The sequence below is a fragment of the Nomascus leucogenys genome, chromosome 4 (genome assembly GCF_006542625.1).
Source record: "Nomascus leucogenys isolate Asia chromosome 4, Asia_NLE_v1, whole genome shotgun sequence".
NCBI classification, from domain to species: Eukaryota; Metazoa; Chordata; class Mammalia; order Primates; family Hylobatidae; genus Nomascus; species Nomascus leucogenys.
The window spans coordinates 33,293,601-33,316,391 of NC_044384.1; the positions used below are offsets into that span (position 1 = coordinate 33,293,601).

Sequence of the window (22,791 nt, forward strand, 5' to 3'; positions counted from 1 at the left end):
TGTCCCTGCCTTAATCAGAAAGAAGTACATTATGTCTGTGGACTTCCAACTCTTTGTCTGGCTACCAGCACACACTGGCAAGATGTCATTGTCATTGAGGGTAGGAATCATGCCTTTTTCATCTTTATCTTCAAAACTGCCTATAACAGTACCTGGAGCATAGTGAGGGCTTAATAAATGTTAGTTTAATTGAGACTCCCCCCAGAAAGCTGAGAAATACCAGGTCTTTTCATCCTGTTCTGCCATAGCCTCTATCTCAGAAATAGCAGAGACCCAAAGGAATTAGAACCCTGAGAAGGAAGAAGTGGTATCCCCAGCAGCCTGAGCCCTTCCTCTAAGGCTCACTATGAGACCAGAAGCATGGGGTTCCCTAATCTCTTCCCAGTCAGCCCAGAAAACTGGAGAGGGGAGAATTTCATGTGGACTATGATGACCCAACTTTTCCATGCCAGGGCCATTTACAATATGGGTGTTTTATTCATGAGGGGTGAGAGTGGAGAATATAGCCAGAAAGACTGAGGATGCTGTGTTAAGGACCATACTCTGTAGGAATCACTCAGCAGTCTTGGGGCAGGGGCAGGGGCAAGAGGAGCTGTCTGTGGTTCTGACTCCTTCTCTGGCTTCTCTCAACTCTGGACTCCACCGGCTGATCCAGGTTCTTTCCTTGGTGCCTATTTTCAACCTGGCCTGCTACAAACATCCAGATGCTTGACAAGATGGTCCAGATTACTATGCATTCCACCCCCAATTCACAGCAATAAAAGGTAGAGAGTTGCGGATCCAAGATCAGAGCTCATCTCTGCTTCCTGCCTGCAACTCCATCTTATCCAAATCTGAACTCCACCTGATTAACCCCTTTCTTCCCTGGATGGCTTCCCCTGTTGCTGCCATACCTTCTGTCTCAGCCTGTTTCTCGGGATGAACCTTCCAGAGTCCTTTCAGCCATTCCCGCCTCCATGCTCTACCCTTCCTTCCAAACCATCTAGGAAAGTAAAGGCTCATATATTTGAGAAGAAGTTTCAAAAAGTGAAATCCCAAGATGTGGTATGTCAATTCCCTACTCCATAGTTTCCCAGACATAAATTTAATAGAAGAAACGTGAGGCCTCATTTGCTTCCAAATAGCAAAGCAATTCAAAATATTTAAAATGTTTATTTCTCCCTAGCAAATTTCTAGAATCCCTTGCTTAAAAATATCGTTATACAGCCAAATACTTAAGCCACAGTGTGTAACAGGGAGAAAGAAAGGGGAGATGAAAAAGTCATGTAATCACATTTCAGGAGTCGGGAATAATGATTGTCTTTAGTGACATGCAAGCTTCCCCCTTTTTTGTTTTCATCCTCCTACCTGACATGTCCTCTTCAGAGACAAAATGAGCAGTCCAGGTCCTTTGCAGGCCTAACAGTCCCCTCAGTTTTAATATTTATTTCAGTTAACAAATCAATTACAGCAGGCTCTCACTATTCACAGTAGTTATGCCCTGTAATGTTGCTGTGAACTCTGAATTCGTGAACACTGAAGCATTACTCCTAAGGGAAGCACAGGGTTAGGTTCCTGTGAGCCTCTGGTTACAACATTTTCACCAACTGATCAATAGATAACCTTGTTTTATGTGTGTTTATGTTTAAAGACATCTTACTTAGTACTTACTGTTTATTCATTAACATTGAACTCATGACCAACAGCACTATAACTCATGCCTGAGTGAAGCTTATCTAACATGAATCATCTCTGGAAAGCACATTACAACCTTCTTGCATTTAGAAACACTAAATAGCACTTCAGCTTGAGGACCAAGCACTATGTTTGGGGGCCATTTTAAAACAATGAACTCACTAACAAATAGCACAAAAATGTGAAAGCATGGCACTAAATAGACCATGAAAAGGACAATTGTTTATGGCATGAGAGATGCAACAAGAAGGCAGTGTTCCCTTGTGCAGCCTCATCTGAGAACACACATGTGCATTTGGCAACTAAAAATTTTTGCCACTCTGCATATGTCCACAAATGACCACATGAGTATTAATTTAGGGTTACAAATAAATTTTAGCAAATAGCCAAATCCACAAAGATGGAACATGTGAATAACGAAGATCAACTATATATCTATTAAGTACTTACTGTTAGGCATTGTGTTCAGTGCTAGGGACAGAGTAGGGAGCAGCAGACAAGATTCCAATCATCTGGATGACCTTCTAGCAAAAACTACATGTATTAAACAAGTAATTAATTTAAATAATGATGTGCCTCTAAAATGGAGGTCCACAGGATGCTAGTCCAAGGACTCAGGGAAAACCCTCCTGAAGAAGGGATATTTAAGCTGAAACCTCAGGAATGAATAGGAGTAGCTATTAAGTGAAGTGTGGTGTTTGCTTAAAATGAAGGAACACATGTGAGGTAGAGTGAATAGCAAATGTAAAAGCCCTAAAATAGGAAAAAATCTTGATATGTGCCAGAAACTAAAGAAAAATCCAGAATGACTACAAAATAGGGAATAGGGGTGGGAGCTACAATATAGATAGGAACGAGGCCATGCATAATATTATAAGCCATGTCAAGGATTGAGTTTTTATCCTGAGTGTACTGAGAAGCCATCAAAGCATCTCAAGAACAGGAATCACTCAGAGAAGATCACTGTAGTGTCTGTGGGAGATAGGTTAGATGGAGAAGAAAATAAACTTCAAAAGATGATTAAGAAATTGGTGGGAGAATGCCTTGCAGTACAATGATGGCAGTGGGAATGGAGAAAAAGCAGACCAATTTGAGAAATATTTAAGGCAGAGGACTTGTTAAAGGTTTGCCTGAGAAGACTTGAACAAGAATGGTGAGGATGCTGGAGAACTTTCTTCATCTTGATGAGTTTAATTTGAAGGCCTGAGTGACATCTGTGATGTCCAGTAACAGTGGGTTCTGGACCTCAGGAGGAAAGCTAGTTGGAAGATTGATCTGAGATAGTAAACTAAAAGTTGTTAGTGCAGAGAGAGTAGTAAAGTCATCAATAAAGAGTGAATAAGAGAGTCTATGGAGAAAGTGCAGCTTGAGGAAAGCAAGGGTGGTGTAGAGCAGATTCCCAAGAATTTCAACATTTGAGGTAAGATAATGGAAAAGAAGGAAGAGGAGGGGGAAGAAGAAAAGAGAAGGAGAAGGAATTACCTCCATCTTTTTTACTTCCAAAGTGGGATGTGCTTGGGGAGGAAATTTACATCTGGGAAACTCTGTAATGCTGAAGATTGTTCACTGGCCATGAAATCCCAAGATGTGGTGTGTCAATTCCCTACTCCATAGTTTCCTGGACATAAATTTAATAGAGGAAACATGAGGCCTCATTTGCTTCCAAATAGCAAAGCAATTCAAAATATTTAAAATGTTTATTTCTCCCTAGCAAATTTCTAGAATCCCTTGCTTAAAAATGTCATTGTACAGCCAAATACTTAAGCCACTGTATGTAACAGGGAGAAAGGAAGGGGAGATGAACAGCTTTCTGTAATTTTTGGATTTATGTTTGTTAGACAAAAATGCTCCTCATTGTTTCCTCCCCCTGCCACACACACACACACACACACACACACACACACACACATCAGACAAAGGAAATCTTTTTCACCTAGCCTCACTCTCTCTGCTCTCTGGTCCTTTTTGTAATGTGGAATTGTCTTTATTCCTGACTATTCTGACACATCCAAAGAATGGCATGGTACATTCAAGTTTTCAGAAACTAGGCTCTCCCTAAGATTAGTTATTTTCATTCAAAAGATTTTCTTTGTTATTCTCTCTCTTCTTTTTTCCTAGATCTCTAAACTTTCATTCCAGCCCTTATTTAAATTTCACCTTGCATGAAGTAACTTACATCTTTTGCCCAAGCTAACAGACATTCATAGATACCCAAGAGATAACTTTGCACCTGCAATTCCCTTCCCCTGCTGAATTGTTATGCATCCTTCAAAGTCCAGATTAATACCACCTTCTCCATAAAGCTCCCTGATTATCCCAAATGAAGTTAGATGCTCCTTACTCTGTGCTCCTAAACCTCTCTGCTCATACCTCTCTATCTAGCATTCACAATGCTGAACTGTAATTGTCTTGCCAGTCATAATTGGCAGACTTTTGAGTCTCTCAAGGCTAGAAACTTTGATTCACATTTATATGCCTAATGCCTGGCACTTAGTAGGTATTTAACAATTATATGAATAAGTAAATTAATGTTGAACATCAGCTTGTAGCAGCTTCTGGATCCTAAATAGATGGGTCCAGAATTCTATCCTTTTCTAGACTTCCACAGATATGTCTTTCTCCCCTGTAGGTGAATGAGGGGTTTCTAGATGCAGCAATTATATCAGACACACTTGTTAAAGCATTTGTAATTATCCAAGGGTAGGTGTCATGGGTGAAATAGTGTTCCCCACCCACCAAATTCTTCTTCACCAAGACCCTCAGAAAGTGATAATATTTAGAAATATGGTCTTTGCAGTAGACTTAGTTAAGAATCTTGAGATGAGATCACCATGGATTTAGAATGGGCCCTAAATCAATGATGACTTGTGTCTTTATAAAAAGATGAGAGAACATGGAAAGATGCCGAAACAAGAGCATGTGAAGATGGAGGCAGAGATTGGAGCTGGAGATAGCAGTGGCAAGCTGAGGAACACCAAGGATTGTTGGGAGCCACCAAAGCTAGGAAGACACAAGGAAGGATTCTTCTCTAGAGCATTCAGAGACAGAATTGACCTGCCGACACCTTGACTGCAGACTTCTGGGCTCCAGAACTCTGAAAGAATAAATTTCTGTTATTTTGAGGCACCAAGTTTGTGGTAATTTTTTTGGTGGCCTAGGAAAATAATATGGTAGGGAAGAAACTTCTGGGGAACAGTAAAGACTTCGCTAGGGTCTCAATATAAACAATCTGCCTCAGGATTTGCTACTGGGTGGAAAATATTCAAGGCCACTGGACCAGGATAAAACTCACCAAATCAGAGTGCAGTCCCATCTGAGAGCCTAGAGTCAGCAGGGTTTAACTGCAGCAGCTTAAGGCATAGCAAGGCTGGGTGGCCCAGAATCCTAACACTAAAGTTGGTGTCAAGTAGTGATCTGTTTAGCAAAGGCATTGCTCCTAACTTTTACAACTGGGGTCTCCACAGCCCTGAAATTAGTTTGGTAATAACTTGGGGCACAGAAACCAATTATTACCCTAGGCGTGAAAAAGAGGGGAAACCCAGAACTGAAAGGCATTGTAGATTAGTTTGTGATCCCACTCTGCAATTGTCACTTAATTCCAACCACTGAAACCTCTGCCTTGTGACCTAACTCCCACCGTGCATCCTGCCATAATTATATCTGCCTGTCTGTGGTTTAGAAGCTCTCTTATGTTCTCACTTCCTCACTGAAAGTTCTTCCTATTGCCCTACCTTGCTTGAGCCCACTCCCAGAACAGTCGGCCTATTTGTAACTACATGTGTATTCTGTCTCTTTTACTTGAGCATTAGCTCCACAGGTACCATTATCTTGTTCATGTTCTTTCCCTAATGCCTATCACATTGCCTATAATATAATAAGGACTTAATATATTTTTGTAAAATTTAATTATAGTTATACTTCTCTTTCAGACCCTTCCCTGACTTTTTATGCTTCAGTTATAGGGAACTCAGTTTTCCCCAGAATCAGTGTTCCTTGTGCTTTAGTGGTTTTTTAAAAAGTTGAGTCCTGGCCATGAAACTCAGACTCATGGCTAAGTCCTCCAATGCCAGCTGCCCCTCCTCCAAGACACTAATTGCACACATATCCAGACTTTCTTAGTTTTCCTTATGCATTTTTCTACTGTGCAAAAACGTGACTCCAGCCAATGCCTTCCATCTCCTCATGGTCAAAATCTGACAGAGGCAGGTTCAGCACCGTGGACAGCTCTAAACCACTCCAACCTTGTGACTAGTTGCTACTATTGTTGTTCAGATGCCAGCCTCTCCAAAGAGCTTGACACCCCACCCCACCACCACTTTGGATAGCCAAAAACTATCTGATTGCCTTGGACCCATAATGGCTCTTGGGTTTAAAGAAATCCTGAGTCATTGATGTGATCCTCTTCCCCTTGTAGGCAAAGAAGTGGCCCTCCTCCCCTTCAGCAGACATTGGGTCTGAAACCAGGATAATATCACTGGTAGGTCTTCAGGCTCATCAAGAAAAGGGAGATTTCTGTATCCTTATTTTTTTTTCTTTTATTTTTGAGACAGAGTCTCACTCTGTCACCCAGGCTGGAGGGCAGTGGGGCCATCTCTGCTCGCTGAAACCTCTGCCTCCCAGGTTCAAGTGATTCTTCTATCTCAGCCTCCAGAGTAGCTGGGATTACAGGCGTGTGCCACCACACCCGGCTAATTTTTGTATTTTTAGTAAAGGCGGGGTTTCATCATTTTGGCCGTGCTTGCCTCAAACTCCTGACCTCAAGTGATCCATCCGCCTCGGCCTCCCAAAGTGCTGGGATTACAGGCATGAGCCACTGTGACTGGCCTTTCTGTATCCATATTGAGCCCATGTGGTTGAGATACTAGGTTCAGAAGAGGGACAGAGAAGTACAGGTTTTGTGTCCAATTTCCTTTTAATGGTAACTTTCTCCTCCAGAGATGGAAGTTTAAATGTTAATACAAGCTAAGATGGCTAAACATGTCCTTAGACTCTCTCTATGCCACACTTTTTATGTTTATTTTAATTTTTTTCCAGATACCTTATACTTCCCTTGCATAGACATGTATGAGGAAAAATATATTTTGTTTGAGAGTCTTCTACAATAAAGATGGGGATTTCTGAACAAATACCATATAAATCAAGTGACAAATGCTTAGTTAAAGCATAGCAATCTTCTCTTCCTCTGAATCTACCTTTCAACCATTTTTGTCTATTCAATAGTTCTTTTTTAGTGAAAAATTTTAAACATGCACAAAAGTGAAGAGAATAGTGTAATAAACTTCCACATAGCCATCACCCAAGTTCAAGAATTATGAATTATTGATTCGCAATTGAATCAGTTATTGATTATTGAACTATCAAATTTGAACTATTGAAATTTGTCACATCAGCTGTATTTTTCATACTTTTTTTTATTTTTTCTTTTTGGTTGCTGGGGGATATAAAATCAAATCCTATACTTCATGTCATGTCACCCCAAACATAGTGTGTTTCTGTTTATTTATTTATTTATTTACTGATGGAGTCTGGACTCTGTCACCCAGGCTGGAGTGCAGTGGCGCCATCTCGGCTCACTGCAACCTCCACCTCCCGGGTTCAAGCGATTCTCCTGCCTTAGCCTCCTGAGTAGCTGGGATTACAGGTGTGCGCCACCACACCTGGCTAGTGTTTGTATTTTTAGTAGAGACAGGGTTTCACCATGTTGGTCAGGCTGATCTCTTTTTTAAATGAACAGTTTCTTGCAAAATTACACCACCATTATCATACTTAACAATGATTTATTTGTATCGTTCAATTTCCACTCCATGGTGAATTTTCCCAATACTATGTAATATGTAAATTTTCTTAATATTGTATATGGAGTATATGGAAAATATATAAATTTCCTCAGTACTGTATACTAAGTCTGTGAGGAATACAATGTATTGAGGAAATACTGTTTATCGATGTAATATGAAGTACACAGAAGTCCCATTATCATTGGTGCTAACATTGAATAGCGGATACAGGGACTGCCAGCCTGATTACTCGACTATAAAGTTTCCTCATAACTCTTCATCTAATGGACTCATCCAGTGATGATCAATTAGGGTTACAAATGGTGATTTTCTAATTCTTTCATTTCTTATTCATTTAGTAGCTAGAATTTTTCTGTTAAAAAAAGTCCCTCAGGCTATTTGATTACCATAAAATATAGTTCATAGAGGAAAATCAAGACAAATGATTAATTCTCCATAATTCCAATTACCCAGATAGCTTTTATAATACTGAACAAATTATAACCAGAGTATTTGTTTTTAATTTATCTTGTTCTTCATGCCTTCTTTGGTTAAATTAAGCTCTGAGGAAGGAAAGAATTTATGTGTTTTCTTTTGAAAAATATAAATTCATGGCAGGGCGCGGTGGCTCACGCCTGTAATCTCAGCACTTTGGGAGGCCGAGGCGGGCGGATCACGAGGTCAGGAGACTGAGACCACGGTGAAACCCTGTCTCTACTAAAAATACAAAAAAAAAAAAAAAAAAAGCCGGGCACAGTGGCGGGCGCCTGTAGTCCCAGCTACTCGGGAGTCTGAGGCAGGAGAATGGTGTGAACCCGGGAGGCGGAGCTTGCAGTGAGCTGAGATCGTGCCACTGCACTCCAGCCTGGACGACAGAGCGAGACTCCGTCTCAAAAAAAAAAGAAAAAGAAAGAAAGAAAAATATAAATTCATAGAAATATTAGGTTGGTGCAAAAGTAATTGCAGTTTTGCCAAAACCACAGTGACTTTTGAACCAGCCTAATGTAAAGAACCTCAGAAATCATCTATTTCAATCCCCACATTGTACAAGTGAGGATACTGAGGCATGGGGATATAGTGTGCTCAGTTTGGTGGATATGCTGAGACTGCAACCTGATCTGCCAGATCCCAGAGTGTTGCTCTGGGTGGCCTCTTAGATAATGTATGTGAAAAAGTGTTTGTGGAAAAATAATAGCTAGATTCTCATATTCATCCACAGCTAGGGCTCTGTGATGGTTCCATATCTTACTTCAAACCATTTATTGATCTTACTGAAGAAATGTGAGCTACCTAGATGAATCCTTAGCTTGCCAAAGATTATTGTCAAGAATTGAGTTGCTTGGTGAAGAAAATTATCTGCCTACCTGAGAAGAATTTTTAGTGGTTTGTGCTGGAGCAAAGAATTGACAGTTCACTTTAGAAAGTAAAAATCATTGATCAATTCTATGTTTATTGAATGCTAAGTCTATACCACTGTGATACAATTAAGAGCTCCTAAGATATGATTCTCATTCCCTAAAATCTCACTAGAGAAGTCAGGCATACACATAAAACCAGCCACAAAAGTTAGGGCATAGTCATGACCTGAATAGCGGAGATTTCTCAAGATGTCTGTGCTCGTGGCCAAGAGAATGGACAAGCAGAAAACGCTGACAGCCCGGGGATTTTGGAGGACATTGCAGAGAAAGTGAGGTCTAAATTGTCCAGAGGACAATAGGCAGGTATTGAAGGCAAGGGAAAGCTGGGTGCCATAATGAGGAGTGAGGAAATGCCAAAGGGACGCTTAAATCCATCTCACTGGGCTAGGGGATTTGTAAAAGGACTCTTCCTTATTGAGGTGAGAGATAAGGTGACTGGAGTCAGGCTAAAGAAGGCCCTAAATATATAAACACAGAGTTGGGCCCTTTTGTCTCGTCAGATGTGGAAAGCCACTGGGGAACCACAGGCAGAGATGGCATGATAAACTCTAGGGAGCAGCTGCCAGTCTCACTCCCATCCAGAGACTGCCATCTCTTGCCTGAAAAGATTGAGACCTCACACTGCACAGTTTCTAAGCCTTTTTCTTAAAGTAAACTTTCAAAACTGTGGGACAAAATAATCAATTCTACTAGGACAGGCCACCACTCACTGCTAGGGCTTTGAATTCTTTTTCCCATCCACTCTTAAAACTTCACTATTAGAGCCATTCTTCCCTATTCAATAATGGTGCACACCAATGCATGCAATAAACCTTTATTTAATAATATGCCAAGCACTGTTCTAGGCATTGAAATATAGAGGTGGATAGGTTACAAAAGGCTCCTGTTCTCAAGGGGCTTACAACCTAGTGGAAGAAGACAAACTATACAATATATGAGAAAACAAAAACAAACTTATTTCAGATTGTGAAGTGGGCATATCATGATTGACAGCAAGTAATTGGGGATTAGGAAGCTTCTGCAAATAGGGTTGTTAATAAAGTCTTTCTCAAAGACAGAATATTTGATCTGACACCTCAGTGATGAGATGGTGTTGACATTCAGAGCCTGGGGAATATAGTTCCAAACAGACAGAATGGTAGATGCAAAGTTTCTAAGAAAAGAGAGGGCTTCATATATCAAGGGATAAAAAGAAGGCCAGTGTAGGTGGAACAGAGTAAGTGAAGTTGTGAGTAGTATGAAATAAAATCAGAGGAGTGGAAAAGGACCAGATCATGTCAATCCTAATAGTCCTTGGTGAGCAGTTTGCATTTTATTCTGACAGTGGTGAGAAGCCATTGGGGGATTTTATATGTAGAAGTGACAAAATCTGATTTATCATTTTAAAAAAATTACTATGATGCTTTTGGAAGGATATTATAGCATTGTGTATAGAAGTACAAGTCTGGATACCAAATAATTTCCCATCAACAAGGACAAGATAAATAATTTGGAGATACGTGCATTCAATGAAATACCAGGCAACTATGAAAAAGAATGACTCTGTATTTATATTTTGATAACAGTTTGTCTGTGAGTAAAAGGTGTCAAATAGTGTAGAGTGTTTGTTACTTCTGTGTAAAAAAGTAAAGCAGAACCCTAAAAGAGGAGACTTTTTAAAGTAACGGATTCTTTGTCAATTTCAGATGGTTCCTTCTTGGTCTACTGATTTGGTTTGGCTCTGTGTCCCCACCCAAATCTCACCTTGAATCTTAGTAATCTCCAGGTGTCAAAGGCGAGACCAGGGGGAGATAATTGCATTGTGGGGGCGGTTTCCCCTGTGCTGTTCTTGTGATACTGAGCGAGTTCTCACAAGATCTGATGGTTTCATTAGGGGCTTCCCCCTTCACTTGGCAATCATTCTCTCTCCTGCCACCTTGTGAAGAGTTGCCTTCTGCCATAATTGTAAGTGTCCTGAGGCCTCCCTAGCCATGCAGAACCGTAAGTCAATTAAACCTCTTTATAAATTACCCAGTCTTGGGTATTTCTTCACAGCAGCATGAGAACAGACTAATACATCTGCTAAGGCCAAGTAGGATATCCACCATGCAGCTAGTGCTGGCCACTCAGTTAGCCATGCTGTACCTGTGAATCCATCTACCCATCTACTATCCTGCTGTCATCATCAGCAAAAACCAGACACATGACATCAGCCTGCCAGAGCCACCTATTCCCAGTTGCATGTTTGATAGGTTCTTAGTGGGAGAAAGTCATGGTAAGATCCCTGTCAATCACACCCAAAATTTCCAAAACAAGGCAATTAAGTGAGCAGCAGGCACAAAGCTCATGGAAGGAGTTTCTTTGAAGAATTCTAATTTGAAAATTGTGGATGGGGTCAGACAATGCCAATTTTTGAGAGGATGGGGGGGGAAAGGGGGCCACAGTGGGAAGAGAGGCAACCTGCCACTGAGCACCAGGGCAACCCAGGCCAGACAGGCTCCTACTCTGGTTGTCTTCATCCATGCAGTGGGAGCAATGAACTATATGTGGATAAAGGTAAAGCCATCCCGGAATCCACCCTTCCCCTTAGCTCACTGATTTTCTCTGTCACCATTCTGGCTGGAGCCCGGGAAGTGTAATTGTTTAGTGAAAACTGTGTAGGGTGTAGAGCATGATAAGTGGTGCATTCCAGCAACAGAAACAATCTCGTGATGGCCCACGTCTCCAGGTAATGCCATCCTCCTCCACTAGCATACTCATGCTCACACTCATGCCTGCAATCACATGTTCAAACTTCCCATTGATTTCCTATTGCTGTGATTCTGTAGAAAGACCTCTCTGACTCTGGTCCTGATACATTGAATCAGTAGTTCTCAAGGTGTTGCTCTAGGACCAGCAGCATTGACCTCGCCTGGGAGCTCTCAGCCTTGGCTACACATTGGGATCACCTGGAGAGCCTTAATGATTAATGATGCCTGGGCCCCACTCCAGAGGTCTGTAGCAACCAAACTGTGTAAGAGCTGAATAGTAGAATCTGTGTGTGTGTGTGTCTTCTGTCACATGCACGCACACAGTGAGGATGAACAGTGAGAGGAGGACAAAAAGTCTCTTCCACCTGGACACCTTCCAGTAAAATCAACAACTTGTCACCTTTTTCTCTGCCTTCCTCTTTACCTGTCTCTTCCTTCCTATATTCCACTTCAGAAGTGTTTGAGCACTGCTTCAGCAGGTCTCCTCTGCCTCATTTCCAGACTGAATTCATTGAGGCTTGCTAAGTAGTTTAATCTTCAACAGCCAGCAGTCGCACTTGAGGCAGAAGGTCTCATCTTCATGACACTATCAGGAAGCATCTCAGAAAGCAGCCATTTTGCAAACTTACAGGTGGAATTGGCCCTAATGTAGAAAAATTGAAAGATTGAGTTAAAAAACAAATTTATTGTTAAAATAACTTACCACCAGGCGCGGTGGCTCACGCCTATAATCCCAGCACTTTGGGAGGCTGAGGCAGGTGGATCACCTGAGTTCGGGAGTTCGAGACCAGCCTGACCAACATGGAGAAACCCTGTCCCTAATGAAAATACAAGATTAGCCAGGTGTGGTGGTGCATGCCTGTAATCCCAGCTACTCGGGAGGCTGAGGCAGGAGAATTGCTTGAACCTGGGAGGCAGAGGTTGCAGTGAGCCAAGATCACGCCATTGCACTCCAGCCTGGGCAACAAGGGTGAAACTCCGTCTTATAAATAAATAAATAACTTCACTGTTTAACTCAACAGAAGTGTTTTAAAATTTAGCTTAACTCTATTGGTGCTGTTTTCCACTTCAGTGAAGACCTGTGTTTACAAAACATAAGAAGTACTTTTTCAACCTGGAATGATGCTATACTAGGACTGCCAATGTGTATTCCCTGCTAAGCCTTAACATGTGTCCCCTGTGATCTGGGTGACTGCAAGTGTGTGTCTATCTTTTTGTGTCTCTTTGTGCTTTAAGACTCTTGGAGTTTCCTTGTGGACATATAATGAGCAGCAAGTAACCTGCCAAACCACTGGGATTTCCTCCTGCCTGGGGTCCTTTAGTTGTAAGGGTTCTCAAGGACTTTGAAGAGAAGAGAGTAACTGAACCAGTGCATGGTATAAAGAGCATGCAGCTGTCACATGCATGCTATTTACACCGTGCAGGCAAGTGCACATCAATTCATATTTGATAGCTGTGCTATGGTGGGCACACTTCCGAGGGAAGCCCTGCCAATTATAACAAGGGCAGCTATGTGTTCAATATTAGCAACATACCCAAAAGAAATAGCAGCTTTGGATTTGTTCTATGATTGTTGAACAGCTTAGCCAAGTCATGACACATTAATTCATTCAGCATTCATTGAGCAACTTCTACTTGCCAGTCATTTTGCTAGGCATGCGAGAAATGAAAACAAGTAAGACCTACTCCCCGCCTTCAAGAGCTCATGGCCTGGAGGATGAGACACATGTAAATACTGACAACACAAGGTGGACAGGGTGTGGCCACAGCAGATGCAGGGGGCTATAGGAGCATGGAGAACACCTGATGCAGGCCTAGCAGGTGATCAGGGGACATCAGGGAAGGCTTCTTGGAGGAGTTGACACCTGAACTGATTCTGGAAGGATAATGGGCATGGACTAGGTAAATACTGGTGTCAGGAAGTAATAGAAGTCATCCTTCATCTTGGTGAGCTCCAGAAAGTTCTATTTTGGGTCAGAGATCTCAATTATAAATCTACTGAAAGCTATGAGCTCTCTCCCTGGCAAAATGTTCATGTATAATTACAGCACAATTTCTCGGGGTCATGGACTGCTTAAGTTCCATACACAGATCCTCTAGGGTTCATGAACCCCAAGTTAAGGGCTTTGCAGAAAATTGTATCCTCTGTGCTGGAGGAAACCTCTGAGACCACTTAACCCAACCCCTCACTTTATCAACAAGGAGATCAAGGCCCAAAGAGGACAGATAACTTGTCCAGGGCCACACAGCCAGTGGGTTGTGGGGATGTAGAAGTCTGAAAGGGGAGGGAAGGCATGTCCAGCTTCCAGCCCCCATGGTGTCTTTTCCACAGGGATATTTCCTGGCTGGCATCTGAGCTATGTCGACGTGAAGGACAACTCCCGCGACGAGACCTTCCGCTTCCAGTGCGACTGCTGGCTCTCCAAGAGTGAGGGCGACGGGCAGACGGTCCGCGACTTTGCCTGTGCCAACAACAAGATCCATGATGAGCTGGAAGAGACCAGTATGTGGGGGACAGCATTGGCTCAGGAGGGAGGCAGGGAATGGTGCTGGAATAAGAAGACACTGTTCCAGCTGGAGGGGGGTCAGGTGCCTGATGCAGGGAATAATATGGAGAGATGCATGAGGAAACATCCTAAATGCTGTTTGGTGAAACTGGAACTGCTAAGAAACACTGATGCCAGCTCATGGCTCAGAATCACAGGGACTAATTAGGTAGCAGGAAAACCCACTGGGGACAAGCTGACCCTGACCTGAAGGCTGAGCTGGGTGGTTTGGTGTGGAGTCCTCTCTGGTTTATTTTTATAACATGGACATCATCCAACTGATGCCTGTGGCAACAGCTGCCTAATCAACGCTTCCTAGAAACAGAATGCAGGGGAAGCCAGTATCTCCAGCAGCAGCTTTCCTTTTGTCCCTTCCTCGGGGGATATTTAAAGGGGAAGAGTAATTGATCCTGAGGGGATGGCCATTAAAGCTGAGGGAGATGTGCCTCTCACAGATGCCAGGGTCTGGGCCCAACAGATTGGAAGAGGCTTGTCAAAGGCAGAGCCTGATGTAAGAAATGGATTTTTCCAATCTTAGTTATTAAGGCAGCACTAGCTTCAGTAAGAGGCAAACCCCTAAATCTTAGTGTCTTCACACAACAAAACATTTTTCACTCCTATAATACCCAGTCCAGTATGTGTGTTTGGTGGGAGGTCTTCCATGGAGTGATTTAGGGACCCAAGCTCCTTCTCTCTATATCTCAGTCATTTCTAACATGTGGCTTCCATATTTCTTGCAGATGGGAAAAGAGCATGGAGAAGGCACACTCCTGTAATAGAACTCACATCCTATTAGTGGGAACTAGTCATGTGGCACCACCAGATGCAAGGGCACCTGGGAAATGTAGTCCCTGGCTGGGCAGCCCCTTCCAGGGGACCACTGTAGACTATGGAAAGGAGGCCACCCACCCACACTCATCTCTACCATGCCATCCAAACTGCCCAATGATGAGATTAGCTGCCTTGAGAGGTAGTGAGCACTATGTCCCTGGGAGTATTCAAACAAGGGCCAAGCACCCATTTATCGAGAATTCCTGTATGAGGATTCCTGCCCCAATTCAGAAGGTAGACTCCGAACTTGTGTAATTGCACTCCTAAGAAGTTACTGGGTGCCCAGTTTTATTTTAGATGCTATGAATAATGCATATGGCTTTGTGACCTCTAGTTTATTTGTATTGACCTTTTCACATGCGTTAGTCTCTCAATATATCCAAAAGCTCCCACAAGTTAAGGGTAGCATCACTCATGTATGTAGCCCTCTGCAGCTCTGCAGGCCTTGGGGATCAGTAGGTGCTCAAGTGCTCAGTGAATGGAAGAAAATGCAGTCCTTGTCCTTACAGCCTCACAATCTAGTTCGAGGAAACCTTAAGCACCTTACACAAGTGCCATGATGAGCAATAGAGATTCCTCAGGCTATTGGTGTCCAGGGAAGTAGACAGTTGTAAGTCTTGGAGCATAATCACTGAATCTCCTTCACAGATTCCCTGCCAAACCCCTGCTAAAATCTGTGAGATTTGGGTTGGCAGGGAGACTGTAGAGGAGAGGTGACCCTTCTGTCAGTTCCAGAAGGATGTGTGCATGCTGGAGACCAAGGGGCAGGGACACATAGCCAGGAGAGGGCCTGAATCAATCTGTCTTTACTGGGAGGTTGCAGAGAGAAGAGTGATGTCATCTGGGCTGCCCGTGAGGGGACAGGCAGCCACACCTGTGTCCTCAGATGGAGGTTCACCCTGGAGGCAGTCGTGGATGCAGCTTGAGGCAAGCATGCCAAACCTCAGCTACCTTCATTTAACCACGTGACAAACTCTTATTGGGCACCCACAAGGGCCAGGCCCTAATCTGACTTCTGGGGACCCACCAATCAATAAAACAGAGACCCTGCCCTCATGGCACTTACATTCTGACATCACTGACCCCAAGGCATTTCTGGACACTCAGTGTGTGAGGACAAAACCCTCTTGTACTTGAACAGAGCTTTATGGGGTGAAAGCATTCCATACCCATGTTCTTAATAGGTCTTTGCAATCCCACCCCATGAAATAGAGGGGGTGCAAATTCACACCTCTGTATCATGGATAAGGCAAACAAAAACCCAGAAAAGTTACATGACACATCAAAGGCCCACTGCACCGCCCCAGGATGTCTTGTCCTTATTAGGCCTGGCTGGTACTCCAGACTAATTGATTTCTCCATCTCATTTAGCCTCCTGTTCTCTACCTTCATCCCCAACTCTTGTTGGCAATTCTAGAAGCTGCTTCTTGTGCTCTGCAAGCATCTGCCTCTGCAGGTGGTTCCAATGTGCAGCCAAAGCTGAAAACCATTGGCAATCTTTAAATAATACCAATGTCTGGGTCCCATTCCCAGAGATTCTATTGTAATTAATCCAGGGTAAGGCCAGGACAGTAAGATCACATGCACGCTTGTGTACACATGCACACACACACACCACACACACCTGGAAGGACAAAAACATCTCTCTCCGGGACATCCTCTGGCAGGGCCAATGTCTTCCTCTCTGCAGCCCCTCCAACTCCCTATGCTCCCACTCTTGAAGCCTTTTAAGGCTGCCCAGTCAGCCGTACCTGCAACACTTCCAGCCGAAATACAGTCCAGCTTGCAGGCCAGCTCCGCAGGGATGGAACAGTCACTGCTTGCTTCACCAGACAGTTCAGCTAGAAAATCCACCTTCATATTTATGTTATTGAAGCATCCATCCTTTGGTAGTCCCAATGGAGTCAAACAGAAAATTTCAGGAATGGTCAGGACTCTTGGTTGTATGTACCTGAAACCCAATCCTAAGCTGGCTCTATCAAAAGGGAATATATTGGCTCCCAGAACTTGGAAGTCTTGGGTGGCTCTAGCTGACACTTGGCTGTCTCCAGAGGCTCCCGTGGTCTCAGTATGTCTCTTTCTCTCTTCTCCTCTCAACTCTGTTTCCTCCCATGTGTCAACTTTGTTTTAGTACAGACTCTCTCCATTGTGGAAGTTGGCTGCTAGCAGCTCCAATCCCACACCATTCCAGCTTAATAGCTTCCATGGAAGGGAAGAGAGCATCCCCCTGGGGAGGATTCTGATTGGCCAGGCCCAGGACTCTCAGCTCCATCCAACCTACATGGTAGGAGCTCCTCAGCATAAACGATGGTCCTGAAACATAAGACAGTAAAATCCAAATGCCCACTAGAAGCCCAACTATGCTCTTAGCATTCCTCCATGGCCATCACATGCCCCTGTAGTTCTTGTCTCGAGACTAAACATCTGTTTATTCTGCAGCTCCTTGAACAATGTGACATTGAATCTTCCCTGCATCCTGCCCCTTTCCCTCTCGGTACAACCTGTATCAGTCATTCGTTACCCCCTGCAGATGCCATGCCCAGGATGAAGGCAAGATTTCAAGGGGGATCTGCTCGCTCGTCTCCTGTCTTGCCTTTCAAACTAAGACCCATGCCTCCTAAGCCCACAGTAGCTTTGCTGGTGGCCCCTTTATGCTAGTGACTTCCATGTGCTTCTTTCTTTGCATGACTACCGAGAGCCTTCCTCCAGTAGGGCTTGTCCTAGGGTGTGCTGGCCCCATGGGAGATCTGTTAGATGGGGCTCATCACTTTTACCTGCCCTGAATGTTCAAGTTCCTGATTCTCTTTCATCTGTTCCTTCCCAGCAACCTTGAACAAACTTGAGAATCATGCTTTCTACATTTTTATCAAGCTGCTTCGTGTGGGAAAGAAAGCAAGGTGAAAATATGCTGATTGAAACTTCGTCTCAAAAGACCACCGATGTGACTAGCAACATGTGTTTCTAATCTACCTAAATGTCCTTGCTTACAAACCTTACTTCTCTACCTTATCCTTAGGACTACTAGGAAAGAATTAATTTCAATCCATGTAGGACACCCCACCCACATCATCTCTCATACCTCCTACTTGAGTCCATCGCGGTGATATGCAGGTTCCCAGTGCTCCCTGCCTCCCTCACTGATGCTGACAAACCATTTCCCTAACCACACCCAGGATCCCTCTTTGAATTCACCAGTACCTGTTTGCAGAACAGACCATCACCTCCCATGGGAAAGCAGAGGGCAATGGTATAACTTCCCTTGCTGGGATGGCTTTGGGTCTCTGGGCTGGAATCTGCCCTGGGCTGCAGAACCCCTCCCTACTGCAGAAGGATGAACTCTCTATGGATCTCTTCCTCTATCAGAGGCTGCCTGTCTCTTTGCCTAGATTCACTCTACTTGTTTCGGGTAGCAGAGACTTCTCCTTGAGAAAAGTTACAAAGGCAAAAGGGTGGCTGAGGGGCTGGGATTGGTCCTACCTTGAGCCACAGGCATGGCCATCTCTCCTCTTCATTATTTTTATCATGTCTCTGAGATAAAGGCACAGAAACAGAGCTACCCCTTTGGATCCAGTATCCCAGACCATCAGTCATTCAGGTACTGTGGCAAGGGGTCTATGTCTGGGGACACTTGAGCCAGACACTTACTGTGTCCTCCAGGGTGCCAGTTCCATCCCTGGTCTGGTCCCTGGGGAGTTAGCCTGGCTCACATGCCACACTCCCTCAGTATCTTGGCTTAGGGGGATCAGGTTGCAATTTTAATTAGGATGGTTGGATAGACATCTCTGAGACATGACTTTTGAGTAAGGATAAGAAGGAGGTGAGTCAGTAAGCCAAGCCACTATGGGTAGGGGAGGGAGAGGGAAAGAGGGAAGGACTCCAGGCAGAAGGACAGCATTGCAGAGCTCTAGGGAGGAGCACACCTAAGTGCTCTGGGTGCAGCTAGGAGGCAGAGTGGCTGGAGTAAGAAAGAGAGAAAGTACTAGAACACGAGGTGGGAGAGGAAATGGGGAGCAAGGTTTTCCTCTTACCCCACAGTACTTTGGCTCTTTTTTGCAGGGTTATCTATCACATTCTGTCATATGGTACAGTCTGTGTTTGTGTCTGGGGCTAGAGATTGAGTTCTAGTGTCACCCAGGGTCTAGTCCAGTCCTGGCACTTGATACCTACTTAACCAATGTTGGAGGAGTGCACGCCAGTGCAGACACGATTGAGCGAATAGCAGGGTGAGATGGGGTGACACCGAGACAAGATGCGAGCGAGACTGCTTGCTGGAGCAAGTGCAAGGGTCTTCATGGGGGCTTTGCCTGCCTGGGTCTTTCCCCTTTGCTTTTGCACTGGGCCCCACTTCTTCTCCCTTCTCAGCACCAATCTCCATTTTGCATCTCGGCCCTGTAGCTGAATGTTCAGCCCCACCTCCTGCTGCATTCCCAGTGGCTCCCATATTTGCCTGCAAAGAGATTGCTACTATAAATAAAATGAGGGCATTCGCTGTAGCCCCAGAATCCAGGCAGATTCTACCTACAACGCCTCAATCGTGGTGATTTTAACCTGCCTCCCCCATCCCCAGGCTGTAGCCTAAGATCAAATGAAGGACTGGAGGCCATGGCCCTCTTGCTCCCACCCTGATGATGGGCACTGCTTCCCCTGTGCTGACCCTACCCCACCTCCTCCATTACAGCCTACGAGATCGTCATAGAAACGGGCAATGGAGGCGAAACCAGGGAGAACGTCTGGCTCATCCTGGAGGGCAGGAAGAACCGATCCAAAGAGTTTCTCGTGGAAAATTCTTCTAGGCAGCGGGCCTTTAGGAAGTAGGAAGGGGAGGCCCATGGGAAGTGGTTGGGGTTGGGTAGGTAAGGGAGGACCCCAAGAATCTCCCTCTTGGATGGGAGCCATAGGTACACAAATGGGCCTAACCAGCAAGTACTTACTGAGCACCTACTGTGTGCCAATCCTGTGCAAGCCCCCAGGGGCTAAACAGGCAATGGAGAAATGGAAATCATGGGACTGCATTTAATGGGAGCCCACCCCGTGGCTGGACAGTGCTACTCACTGTAAACGTTGCCCCATGTCTGCATAGACAAGGACCACACCTCCTTCTATCAGAGTCACCTCTGAACTGCTCAGATGCCCACTTCATCTCTTCACTCTCTCCGGGACTGCTGAGACAGCCTCCACCTCCCCATTAACTCTGCTACATCTTTCTCTTAGTCCATTCTGACTGCTATAACAGAATACCTCAGACCGGTAACTTAGAAACAACAGAAATGTATTTCTCACAGTTCTAGAGGCTGGGAGTCAGGACCAAGGCACAGCAAATCTGGTGTCTGGTGAGGGCCCGCCTCCTGGTTCATAGCCAGCCATCTTCTCACTGTGTCCTCACATGGCAGAAGGGGGAAGGAGCTCTATGGGGCCCCTTTTATAAGGGCATGAATCTCATTCATGAGGGCTCAGCTCTCATGACCCCATCACCTCTCAAAGGCCCTACCTCCAAATACCATCACACTGGAGAATAGGTTTCAGCATATACATTTGGGGGAACTGGGTCACAGACATTCCATTTATAACAACCTTTCTTCAAATCTCTACATCAGGATGAAGTCTGGACACCTTAGACTCGCACTTACAGACCCCCACAGACTGCCTGCACCCCTACCTTCTCCATTACCTTTTCCCTCCCTGAACCCAAACTTCACCCAAGTCAGCATTCCCCCAGAAATATCTGCACCTCCACACCCCACTATTCCCATCCGTGACTTTGCTAAGACATGTCTGTTTCAGGGGACTCTTCCCTTCCCTTCTTCCCTCTGCTCTCCAAGTCTCACCACCCTCCCCATCTCCATCTGCATAACGGTGTCACCATTCTTTTGTGCTGACGCCAGGCAGCTAGTGGGGCTTTTTCATTGTGATTGTCTTGGTCCCAAACTGAACTGAACCCCTCAAAGCCCCCAGGACTGCCATGAGGTCCTGCTTGCCATCCCATCCCTGTTCCCTGGCCCAGTGCTTAGAATGCAGCAGGCCCCTGACAAATGCTTACCTGCTTCAGTGGGCAAAGGCAGCTCATGGACCACACTTTTGTTTCCTGCAGGGGGACCACAGACACGTTTGAGTTTGACAGCATCTACTTGGGGGACATTGCCTCCCTCTGTGTGGGCCACCTGGCCAGGGAAGACCGGTTCATCCCCAAGAGGGAACTTGTCTGGCATGTCAAGACCATCACCATCACCGAGATGGAGTATGGCAATGTGTATGTACTGAGCCTCTCCCCAAGGAAGCACCACTCCCTCAGCATGGGGCGGGGACTGAGCTAGACCATGGGCAAGAGAGCAGGGTATGATGAGGTGTCTTCTTCAAGGTCAAGATTACCCCATTCAGGAGACCTAGAAGGCAGGAAGGGAAGAGACAGCTGTATGGTTCTGAAGCTATCTGGATTGTGCATCTACTGTCAGAGGCAGGGGAGTAGGCCAGATGACGTAGGGTGCATCTAGTCTTTGAATCCAGGAATGCGTCCTTGGAAGGATACTGAGAAAGTCAAACAGTGCCAGAGAGCAGAGACTTTCCTTGCCTTCTCCTTCCCTCAATCTAAAATGACAAAAAAATGCAGTTTTGAAGCCTGCTGTTTACACGGTCATAGTGAAAACCCACCAACCATGTGGGCAGAGTAGGGACCAGAGACAAGCTAGGGTAATCCAATGGTCCATCTGCCTCACAGTACCCCAGATAAGGGGCTTTGCATTCTCCCATCAGAGCCTTCTGGAGACTCAGGCATTTCTGGAAGATTAAGGGTCTTAGTTACCCAGGCAACATAGTCACAGTCATCAATTTGTCTAATTAAAACCCTTTGGTAACCAAGCTGGAAGCCAGGAAGAGCCCTGAGGCTCTGGAAGGCAGGAGAGGTACTGAGAAGGAGCCAGGGGAGGATGGAAAGGGGAATCCAAGGTCAAGGCTTGCCAAAGGGTAAGTGAAAGCTGAGTACACAGCTCACAGGGCCAGAACCACTGTGGACCCTCCCATATCTGCACCTCTCCCTGGGGCTGGCCCTGCTCATACCACACCCTAGAGCCTTCGCTGCACAGGGAAAGGTAGCCCCTGTCTGCACAGAAGCAGCAGCCAGGCTGGACCCAGGCAGAGCCCTTGACTATGGGCTCTGGCCCTCAGAAGCCCAAGCTTCTCAAAGCCACATTTGTCCAACCTGCAGCTCCCTGGATTTGGCTCCCCCAGACCAAGCAACTACTTGGGAATTTGGCAGAAGAGGTTCTGACCTCTGCTTAGACTGCCATAACAAAATATCAGAGAGTGGGTGGCTTAAACAACAGAAAGCTATTTCTCAGAGCTTTGGAAGCTGGAAGTCTCAGATCAGGGTTCTAGCATGGCGGATTTCTGGGAGGACTCTCTTTCTGTCCTGCACATGGCCACCTTCTCTCTGTGTCCTTACGTGGCAGAGAGAGAGAGCTCTGGTTTCTCTTCCTCTTTGTGTAAGGGCACTAATTCCATCACGAGGGCCCCATCCTCATGACCTTATCTAAACCTAATTATCTCTTAAAGTCCCCCATCTCCAAATACCAATGCATTGGGGATTCCAGCTTCAACGTATAAATTTGGGGAGATACAACTCTGTTCATAGCGACTTCCCTCTTGAGCTATGGCATTATTTGCTGCTCTTTTAAAGAAAGCCCAGCTCAAGTACAATCAATCCTGTAGGAGTTGCTCTATGTGGCTGGTAGTACCAGTACTGATGAGAACTTGACAGCTGGGAGACTATCCCAGAAAAGTGAATGACTCACTGAGCAAGTCAGGGCCAGGCCTAAGCCCTTTC

General features: G+C 45.0%; 1 protein-coding gene across 1 annotated transcript in view; it reads left to right on the top strand.

The window, feature by feature from the left end:
* LOXHD1 (lipoxygenase homology domains 1) overlaps nt 1-22,791 on the top strand; it is a 179,654-nt gene that overhangs the window by 152,422 nt on the left and 4,441 nt on the right. The window contains exons 37-39 of the mRNA XM_030810026.1: nt 13,931-14,101; nt 19,654-19,786; nt 21,064-21,222. Of these exons, the coding sequence (XP_030665886.1) occupies nt 13,931-14,101; nt 19,654-19,786; nt 21,064-21,222 (463 nt within the window). The remainder of the gene's footprint in view (nt 1-13,930; nt 14,102-19,653; nt 19,787-21,063; nt 21,223-22,791) is intronic.